The 11344-nt window shown below is 39.9% G+C and overlaps 1 protein-coding gene across 1 annotated transcript; it reads left to right on the top strand.

Annotated features, from left to right (window-relative positions):
• The first annotated feature begins 3327 nt into the window (after positions 1–3327).
• hoxc4a (homeobox C4a) lies at positions 3328–4657 on the top strand. The gene is made up of 2 exons (XM_068743917.1): positions 3328–3760; positions 4296–4657. Exons 1-2 carry the CDS (start codon positions 3328–3330, stop codon positions 4655–4657), a joined length of 795 nt encoding a protein of 264 aa, XP_068600018.1.
• Positions 4658–11344: the final 6687 nt, after the last annotated feature.

Here is an 11344-nt window from a genome sequence, read left to right as displayed (position 1 = left end):
GTGAATTACCAGCAGTCGCAAATACGTCTCTACAGGAATACATGGGCAACTGAAAAACCTCGCCAACCTCTGGATTCTTCTGCTTCTTATCACATCTCTGGCTTTTTTCCTCTGCCATTGCACACATAAGCATCGATCCGTGATGTGCACCTGAAGCCCGCATTCCGGTATACTATAGCAATGCAATAACATTGTCACAAAGTGTATTCATAGTCCAGACAGTCACAGATTGTGTATAGGTAGCCTACAGAGAGCAAACCCATGCGTGCAGTGAGCGGCTACTTCTTTGCCAGACTCTGTAAAACACGTTCGGAACCAGGGGTCGTTTAAAAGTGACTGATTTACGACTTTTATTGCTCTATAAAATGCCTCCAACATCCTCGCTAGTGGTAATAGATATGTCATCTGCTTTCTTTACAAACAGGACAGCCAGACAGTTTTTACTCTAAGATATAATTATTGCTGTGAAGCTACATTTCCCAATCTGCTACTGTTGACCAATACGTTGACTTGTGTAGTAACTTCTGCTCAGACATGGTTTTTTTTTTTATAGCATGCATGCATCTGTAACTTGTATTAAACAATTGATTTTTCTTATAATATGTTAATGTAATTTGATTTTGGATGTCAAAACCAAGACATAAAATCTGGATTTGGTTGAGAGGCTGCTAAATAATTAACATTTCTCTTTATTTCTACGACCAAAGATGTCTCTGGACTTAGAAGTAGAACTGCAGGACAAAATCAGATTACATTTTATTACCACACATTGTTTTTTGATTACATTGAGAGGCTTGCTTTAAAAAAACATTTTGGTTGCAGGCGGAGGCAACAGTATTGTAAATATGTTTCCACATAAATCATAAATGTCTGAACATATGGAGCAATGTTATCTTCTTCAGAGTCTTCCTCTTTCCCCCCCATAAACTCTGGTTGTTGCTCCTCAACACTTGCACAGTTGTGGTATGTTTTATTCAGACCTTAAGAAAGCTTCCTAGAAAAATAAAACAGTACTGCTCAATGTTGAAAAAGCAGTAAACCAAGAGCAGTATTATTTATTCATTTATTAGTTTATTTTGTAGGGACAGATACAAAAACATAAACGGATTGTAGAACAACAGTCTGATGTCTGCATTGTGGTGCTTATAGCAGAAGCTAATTTGCAGCACTTGTCCCTAGAGGGGCTTTTATAAACAATTAAAATTAAGATATGCATAATGAGAGGACAATGACCTTCACAGACACAGTCAATAATAACATTAAATAATTTAAATTTGCTCCTATTTTGCAAGGATTTGTGTCCTGCAGGTATAAAAGGATGCTTTAATCTGATGTAAGGGAGGACAGCTGTTTCTAAACGCTCTGACCATCTCTGGTCTGCAACAGCCAATCAAATGGTCCAAGTTCTCTGCGAGACAATGCAACTCCTCTTCAGCTAGATTAATGGACCATAATGTTCACCATCATATTAAGGACTTTTCACATGGAGCTGTAATCCCATGATGGTTGTGTCCCGCTTCGTACTGGTTTGTAAACCCGGATGAAATGCTCCGTTGTCTGGTTTGTGACGCCACAGCAGTTGTGTGCTATGGTGGCCAGTTTGTGAATTCATTTTGGTATTATTATGTTGCTCTGCTGGCGAAATTGTAATCACAGCGCTTCATACATCAGTGGTTTATCATTTCTTTTGCTTGTGCTCTTGATTGCAGGCAAGTGCGTGAATCTATAGCAGATATAGATAATGCAGGCATGTTTCTAAGTGTTTATCTTCTAGAGGTACAGATTAAAATTTGTGAAGTGGTACATTATATGTGTAAAAATGTGCCCTAGACTAAAACAGTATAATAATAATAATAATAATAATAATAATAATAATAATAAAGAATGCATTTATTCACAGGGAGCCCTTCATTTTTACTCCAATACTGCACCTGTTATTGTTGTTATAAGTTATTTATTAATCATTATCATTGTTGATAAAGCTATTAAATGGTGTAAACATCATTTTTACCCAGGAACTAGCACTTATATTACCTGAGAAAGTGGAAGAAATGTGAATAAAGTAGATTCCAATACATCTCCATGAATGTAAACAATGACATCTTTCACCTGCTGCACATTCCAAGAGAGCACACGGTATTCAAGTGCTGCTTTTTAATCACTCCAGCCCCACCCATGAGATCCTACAACAAAACAACAACAACAACAACAACAACAAAAGAATAAAATAACATGCAGGAAATAATGTGAAGTCTAACAAGTGCAGCATTTGTTTAATAGTCAGTCAGTAGAGGACATATATCCTCCATTCCCTTTTAGAATGATGTTGAGGCATCATGATGTTAAATATGGATCTTTGACCCTTGTGTTTATATATTTTTCTTTATCCTTGAGATCTTTCTTTTTAGTGTTGAACCCCACAACCTCAGGTTCCAGCTGATCTTTGAAGCTGGTCAAATCTTTAAAAGCTTCTGAATCCTTCATTTAATGAGGTTCATTGTTTAATGGCATGCACCCAGTTTTGATTAAATATCTTTAGAGCCTGTAAGAATAAAGAAAACAAGCAAATACTGTATCTCATGATTGAATGACATTTATTTATTTGCAGCCACAGTGACCGTCCACCTTTCTGTACATTATAAATCCGTCCTATTTTCAGACACTCCTCGAGAGACTCTTACCACGCTGTGATCCACAATAAACCAATTTTAGATTGGTGTTGGAATTGTTGAAGGAATATCACAAAACTAATGTAGCTGAAATTCTTAAGAGTAATCTTTTTTTTAAGCTTCTGCTCTTTTTTAAGAATATGCAAGCATTAATTAACAGATAACCTTTACATAAGGCATGCAGGCTAACAACATGATTGGTTTTGCTATTGTTGTTCCTTATCCTTGGCGAATCATTGTCCTTTTGAATAATTGAGACTGGTGGATTTTGCCTGTTTTATTTTTCCTTGGTCAGCATATAGCTACTATAGTTTTGTCCTCAAGATCAATTGCCTTGGCAATACAACCAAAGAGAACGAGAGAGAGAGAGAGAGAGAGAGAGAGGGAGAGAGACATGTGAAGTGAGACAGAGAGAGGTGTAGAGAGAGAGAGAAATAGAGAGAGGGAGAGAGAGAGAGAGAGAGATTGGTGCTTACAATGGCGACTGTAGGTATGCTAAATACCTCTGGTTCCTTATCCGGGAACTACCTCTTACTCCGCTATTGGACCATTTGGTCACGTGGTAAAACTAACTTTACAGGGCTGCTCGCAAGTAGGAGGGCTTTATGGAGCAGAAAAACGACAAAGCTAGAAAAATTATTTTCCACTCCAGAAATTAATGATCATGAGCTCGTATTTGATGGAGTCCAACTACATTGATCCGAAATTTCCTCCATGCGAGGAATATTCTCAAAATAACTACATCCCCGAGCATAGTCCAGAATACTACAGCCGCACCAGGGACCCTGGCTACCAGCATCAGCATCAGGAGTTGTATCCTCCGCGGGCGAGCTACCAAGAGCGCCAGTTTAACTGTGCAAGCATCCCTGAGCCCGACACGCCGAGGGGACATGGAATACCCCAATCTGCGCACCTGACAGGGAAAGGGCAACCCGCTTCGTGTGAAACCCCCCAGCTGTCCATGTCCCCCGCTACCCCACCGGCCGCAACCTCCGCCTGCAACCAAGCCACCCCGGAGCACCCAAACGGCACAGCCTCCTCCAAGCAGCCCGTGGTGTACCCGTGGATGAAGAAGATCCACGTCAGCACTGGTAGGCAACTTGTGTGTTTATGTTCCCTGCGCTCCTCGCGCCCCTCTCTCCCTTTCCCTCCCTTTATCAGTCCCTCTGACTCCCATCTCGTTGCCAGCCCCTCTCCTGCTAGCAGGGAAGCCTTTGAAATGGCACAATTGAGGCGGATTTACGACTCGGCATTGGTAATTACACCCACCATAAATTTTATAGCCGAGGTATACTCAGGGCAGCCGTATCACCATGTGGCTTCTGCTGTTATGTATTGTGCGATTGAGAGAGAGAGAGAGAGAGCGAGAGAGTGAGAGAGCTAGGGAGAAATGAATAAGAAGAGAGAGAAAAAGATCTTTGTAATGTTGCATTAATAATTTAGATCAGAGTTCCTCTCATTAACGCTGAGAAGTTTTTAACTTCTCATTCAAATTTCTCAAACAGCTAAACATTCATATCCAATAAATCTCTGCAGCCATATCTCAAATTGAGGCCATCCTTGTTTACCCCTCCTTTCTTCCCTTCTGTCTCCCTTTCTCTGCACTTCTCCTTTTTCCCCCCGCAGTGAACTCGGCTTACAATGGGACGGAGCCCAAGCGGTCGAGGACAGCGTATACCCGGCAGCAAGTCTTAGAATTGGAGAAGGAATTCCACTATAACCGATATTTAACTCGACGCAGGCGCATCGAGATCGCCCACACCCTGGTTCTCTCCGAGCGGCAGATAAAAATCTGGTTTCAAAACCGCAGGATGAAATGGAAAAAGGACCACAGGCTCCCGAATACCAAAGTGAGATCATCGTCTTCCTCTTCTGGGTCCAACACAAGCTCGGCAGCCGGCGCTGTTGCCGCTGCCTCGGCCATTAACACTGGTGCCACCGACGAACTCACCGGAGCGCAGCATGGCGAGGATATTACCAGGTTATAAACCCAAGGAGCCGGGATTTGGGGGGGGGGGGGGGGGGGGGGTAGAAAAGAACTGGTTATTTATAGAACAATTATATATTTTGTTTTTCGTAGCTATCTTGTGCGGTTTCCTTTAAGTCCAACGTTATATAAAACGCATGTTATATAGCATGGATTACTGCGAATACCGATGAATTGTTTTTACGTGACAACAGGGTTTAATTTATTTGATGCTCAATTAAAAATGTTTTTTATTAAAACGTGTTTTGAATGAAGGGGGAAAAAGTAGAAAAAAATATAAATTTTATCCAAATGTTATTGTGGGCCATTCTTTTTGCCCTGCTGCCCATGGTGAAATGCACAATATATTTATTTCAAAAACAACACTGGAAGGAAATCAATATAATGATAGTTATTTTTGGTATACAAAGCTGGAACACACCATTGATCTTGAACTTGTATATGTTTTGGGACAATAATGTGTGAATTACCTCGTGTATTTCAGAAACAGGACTTTGATTTGCAATATGGTTTTGTGATGTTGATGTTGTGTTTTAGGCCGTTAAAAAGCAGATTATTGTGAAATGCAATAAACAGAGTGTAGTGTACTTGTGCTAATCATATTGGTCAATAAAACAGTGAGTGTCTACTAGTTTTAAATACATTTGGTCGAACCTCATTCTAGGCAAGAGGAGGTCTGCTCTTGTTTTAGCTATTTGGAAAGATCACTTTTAAAAAGTATATGTGAATATTTTTTATCATTCCACAAGAAGGAACGAAAAATCACTGTGTATTAAATCTGTTTAAGTACATCCATTAGCAGTGAGTACAGCCTGTGTGCGCGTGTGTGTGTAGGTGTGTGTGTGTGCGTGTGTGTGTGTGTGTGTGTGTGTGTTACAGCCTGACTCCTGAGGCTGTAAATTACTTCTAAATTCTGAAGATATTTTGCGCTACCCATTCCGTCCAACCTCGCACGCCTGAAGGGCAGCGCGGAGACGCCGAGGCCCTTCAGCACGCACTGCACTCCTCTCCCGTCACCGAGGCTCTCTGCTTCCGTCCGTCGTCCTGACTTGAACACAAAGCTGCATGCGATACGTTTAGAGGGCATTTGCAATGTGTTATAGATTCTAGATTGTTGTGATTTGTTTTTTTGTTTTTCATTTTGTAACCTCTATAGCTGCCCTACTTTTTTTTTTTTTTAGTCAGCTGCGCCATGAGAGTGAATTTTCAAATGTTAAACAAATGTAAAAATAAAATAAAGTCGTTAACTGCTGATAGAATCAATATACTGCGTCATGTGGTGTTGGTCAAATATCTCAGTGACGATGGTGGAATAAAGAAGCTGACCTTTGTCGACATTTTATCGGGTTCACTCCTTGTTTTATGCTTGTATGAACTATTTTATATATATTTACTGTTTACTCAATCGTTTGGCATTTTGCTTCTCGCGAGAGTAGAGATAAATTCATAAATAAATAAAATCGAAAATGACGTCATCGTCCAATTTTCAACTGATAGGAAGAACACAGCAGTTACGACTGCATGGTGCAGCCTTTCTTTTCTCTTTTCAATGTTAATTACACAAACTCAAGTTGGGTAATTATGAATCCAACTTAGCTGCATTCTTTCTTTCTTTTTTAAGAAAATAAATTGTGGACAGAGCTGCTATGAGGGATTCCATTTTAACCATCATGCATGAACCCAAATATGCGCAATGATTTGATAGATTATTGAAACTGTGACATGAATAGGCCTTACAAAGATGCTTCGCGTGGTGGGAGGCAAAAGAACACAAAAGATAGAGGTATTTATCATCAACCTTTCATTCCAGAGCTTTGTGTTGTGTTGTGGAAAAACAGCTCTGACTATACAGACAAGGTTTCAGCGCACCAGTCATGATATACCCGGCAGTATCCTTTACCATCAGTCCCAAATGTGAGACAGTAAATTAACTTTGAAATAACTCTATTTAGCCCGTCCAAAGTGGTAATATATATATATATATAGATAATATGTTTCTGCCTTCTGGACGTTGCTTTGGAAAAGCTCTGAAGTAGTAGAAGAGACGGCGCTGAAAAATGAACCCTGGAGCCTTTATGCTGCTGGACAGATTAGAGAAATTAATGTTCTCGCCACAGTCGCAGCATCCCTCCAACCCCTTTCTAGGCCCTGTCGCCTCCATGTCGTGAGGGTGAAAAGCTACTTTATTGAAGTTTGGGGGTGAAGTGGGAGAAGGCCGAGTTCACCAGAAGGACACATTTTCTGTCCCATTAGGCTCATTCCAGCCTGGATGGCCGACCTCTCCAACCCTGTGACCTGACTCACTCTCTAACGTGTACCCCCCCCCCCCCTCAGACTCGGCTTTCTTTGTGGATGTTTCTGCGTTGTGCGCGGAGAGGCCTGCGGCGGGGCATCACCGAAAGCGAGGCTCCCTTTGTTAGACAAGCCCAGGACAACTCCTGGACTGTCCCAATAGTCCTATACGGGACTTTTACGCATGCGCAAGCATCTGACGTCGTTCCCAAACTGAGTTGCAAACTATTTGAGGTGCTTGTCTATCATTTTAGGTGCGTAACAACCATCATGGCAGACACGCTAGGACGTTTTGGTTTTGAAGCTTTAGCGCAACGATAGGGTAGAAATAAGACGTTTGATATTATTACAGAGGGGTTTTGATATAATGCATATTTATTAAAGTGTTAAACAATGAAATAAAAAAATTAAATAGATGTAGCAGCATGCTATAAAGAAGGTCAAATTCTCCAGAGATTAATTATAGATACAAGCTTCAAAGCAAGAGGGAGTAAAAATAGCTATTTGGTCACATGACTTTGATAATAACTGTCATCAGGTCAGCAGCTCTGAGCAAAAGTTTTGTGTTTATTCATTTAAAACTAACTCCAAGGTCTCGCATTGAGCATCTTTAAATGTTCTCATTGCATTATATTAGATATTGGATATTTAAACAACTGCCAATGAAAGAAAAACAACCATCTCAATGTCTGTCACGCGTACGTGCGTGTAACCGAGGCTATAGAGGAGCTCAAGTTTCGAACAATGACGGGAAGTCGCTTTTGGCTCTTGAAGATTTGTATAAACACAGTACACGAGGCACGCTGCGGAGATTTTACTTCTTGGCTTTTACTTGTCTCAGCTTTGCCAGGGATGTAATGAATACGCCCATATAAGGTCTAAGAGGATTTATTATAGAATAAACAATGTGTGATATAAAGTAACTCTTAAACAATATAAACTCGTGTCGCCTGTCAACCATAAATCAGTCTCGCCTCGTGTTTTGTTATTAAACGTTGGTTAAACATTGTTCAATGGAATTGTTTCTTCAAATTTGCCTAGATATTTGTCATTGTTATATATATATATTGCTTTTTAAGCACGCACCGTTTACTTTTCATTTCTGCAAAGAAACTTGCCTGTCAGACGATCAAGATAAATAATGAATAATATAAATGTCTGCCACTAATAGCTTTTTACTTTATTGTTCTTATGAGTGACAAACATTCATTTTAAATTTTAAAGGAGTTACAGTTAACCTGTAGGAATAGGCCTGTACTGTTTTTATTGCCTTGAATTCCTCAACACTTCCTCAGCCCTTGCTGAATGTTTCTTCTTCTGACTTGACACTGTTGAATAAGACATTTGATGATTATTATTATTATTTTGTTAATCGCTATAATTTATATATACACAATACATAGGCCTAATGATTATATAAAGGACTGACAAATGATCAGCTGTGCTTGGCAGTACAACGCTCAGGTGACTTCTTCAACCACTTCGGACGGTAATAAGAGGTCCATGGGTCGGTGTGTTGTGATGGTGTTGAAACGGCAGCCATGGCAGTTGCATAAAGGCAGAGAGTTGAAGCTGGGGTCACGCTGTTATTTCTCAGGGACAGAGTCTTGCATTGACCAGCAGTGGGTGTGTCATAAATCCGTAAATCAATCTTCCATCCGTTCAGTCAAGGGAGCAGATGCACCCTGTCTTTTCTTTTTTTTGTTTATGTTTTTGTCCCCTCTCTCTCTCTCTCTCTCTCTCTCTCTCTCTGGGTGTACATACATATTACCAGATTATAAAACCCTTGCATGTCCTGCTGCTCTGCTGTCAGTGATGGCAAACATTTTAAAGAAGGGAGGAGAAAGCATCTTGGATTAAGACTGATATCCAAATGTAGACTTCAACAGCACATCACGCTGGAGATGATGGCCTGGGTAGACATGCCAGTAATGCTTAATGTCATCATAACGCCTCGTTGGGAAATTTTTCATTAGCCTATTTGCTGCATCGTTGAGAACCTTAGACATTGCAGTCATTTTCCTTCAGTTCAAGGTGTCACTGGGGGGGCAGACAGTAACTAGATTGAGTTATGATTATTTTATTCACTTTTCATTAGTAGAATTGATCTGAATATGGGATCCGGAGACTGTAGATCGACAATTATGTGTAGGTTAAATGAAAATACACTTTTTAAATTGCATTTCCTCTCTGAAAATTATTCTCCTATATTTTGTGTGATCACAAGTTGCATTTCAACTGCAGTAATCTTACAGTTTGAGCCCATCAGCCGAGGTTTAGCCATTATAATATTGCATGTTAGTTGGATATTTGTGCAGAGGATGGAAAAGTCAAGGGAACCTTAAGGCAGAATAAAAAGAAATAAAAGTACACTTCACCTCCAAAAGGTAAAACAACAGCCTTGCTAAAACCTCCAGTCTAATTGATAAGCTATATGCTGGAATCTTTGCTAAAATATATACATTGCTTCGAGTGAAAATCGTGCATTTGAGAAACAAACCAAATTAGGTTGTGCATCTCCGTGCATGCTGCATGCTGTTTATATATATATGATGTCACAAGAACAATACAGAATTTTCTCATGTAGAATTTAGTTTTTACATTTTGATTTATCATACTTATAGTCTGAAAATCACATTCCTCCTGGATAAAATTCATTCAAAATTTGACTTTTGCTATTCATGGCTCAGAACTGACGGATTTGCATCTGTCCACACGCAGACTGGATTTGTAGCGGACTTTGGTGTGAGCAGGCCCAAATTTATACTCTCAGTCAATGCACATGCGTGCTTACACAAAAGTGGTCTTTGGGAAAATGACAATGTGCGTCCTTTCCTCACTTATGAAGTGCAGTGTGCAAACTCTAGTCCTTTCATTCACTCTGCATTGTTTACAGCAATATAGGGCACCGGGCCCATAAATCTTCCGCTTGCTCTGCCAAGACAGCGCCATTTGTATGCACCGTTTTAACCGACAGCATCCTCTGCCCATTAACGTCTCCCAGTTCTCTCTCTCTCTCTCTCTCTCTCAGTCTCCTCTTGTCTGCAGCTCGGTCCCCTGAAATGCATTAACTGATCCGTGCATTTATTGAGCTCTGAAAACAATTATGTTTGTAGAAGGTATAGAATATGTAATCTATGGAAAACCAAAAATAAATGATAAGAGAACGCGTTCCGCGCAGACTTCCCTCCGCATGCGCACGGGTGCAGATCCCCCCCCCCTTTCGTCCCCCTATAGTGCAGTTTTCTATATAAGTTATTGGTATGAAAAATAAAAGTTTATCGACGGTTTCCTTGGTTGTTTGTGTCAGCAGGCGAGAGCGCGCAGAAGGTAAGGAGGAATTGTAAAAGGGTTGACACCGAAAGCGAACGGCGCGCTTTTGTGTGAGAGAGAAAAATGATTTATTGTCACTGAGGCGGTTCAAACAGAGTTCACGGAGAATTGTGGTGGAGGCGCGGAGGAGCTAAATTATGGTCTTGCTGAGCTAGTACATCAAAGATTCTATCTCCAATTCAGGGAATAGGTTCAAGGGTGTGAGGCAAGGAAAACAAAACGAATATAATAATTACTTTCCCCCATTTCAGTTAGTGCTGATGGATGTGTCCTTATTATTACTTTTAATATTGATGCAATAATGCTAATACTTCTAATAATAATAATAATAATAATAGGTAGAATGTGATGCAAAACAAGAGAAGCAGCTGTTAATAATTTTTAAATGTTCATTTTGTGCTGTTGAAAATTGAGACTTGAGGCCTACTGAGCATTTGTGATTTATCACTCGCTACCTCCGCTGTAATTTCTTTCAAGTTTGAACACCCTGAACACATTTAGAATTTTGCACAATTAAACGTTGAATTCGAAAAATAAATTCAAAAAGCAACATTTCATTCAGTTAAAAAAAAAATGTAATGTGTGTTAAGCAGTAAGCCTGGCGCGCTGGAGTTAGAAATTTATTATGTCCTTGAGATGTATTGAATGGAAATTCAAGACTAGAACATTTATTTAAAAATAAATAAAGAAATAAATAGACAGTGTTCTGGAGGTTCAGGTGAAACCCCAGTGATGGCGGGGTGAAACGGAAAAGAGACAGGCTCTTCTTGCAAGCCTGAGTGCATAATCCATCACCAGCGGGAGACATCAGGGGTTTTCGCTTTGTTGCAGTGAAGCACCAGAAGGAACTTCTATCCACAGCCTGGTTCAATAAGACTGATCGTTGCATGGAATATGCAAATGTAATTCTGCAGATGGTTTTTCAGTGGCTGTTTAAAATCTTGCGATAACTCAATTTTTTTTTTTTTTTTTTTTAAATTGTACCTTAGTTATGCCACACTTGATGGAGCTTTTGGGCAAAAAAATATTACATGGTTTTAAATAAAGTTGTAAAATTGTCCTT

This window comes from Brachionichthys hirsutus, chromosome 2, assembly GCF_040956055.1.
Source record: "Brachionichthys hirsutus isolate HB-005 chromosome 2, CSIRO-AGI_Bhir_v1, whole genome shotgun sequence".
Lineage (NCBI taxonomy): Eukaryota > Metazoa > Chordata > Actinopteri > Lophiiformes > Brachionichthyidae > Brachionichthys > Brachionichthys hirsutus.
This window is presented reverse-complemented; position numbering and strand designations above follow the sequence as displayed.

Excerpts from the sequence above, each read along its gene's own strand:
- hoxc4a (XM_068743917.1), top strand. The coding sequence starts at position 3,328 with ATGATCATGAGCTCGTATTTGATGGAGTCCAACTACATTGATCCGAAA. Across the intron at positions 3,761-4,295 it reads GAAGATCCACGTCAGCACTG|TGAACTCGGCTTACAATGGG; the intron begins GTAGGCAACTTG and ends TTCCCCCCGCAG.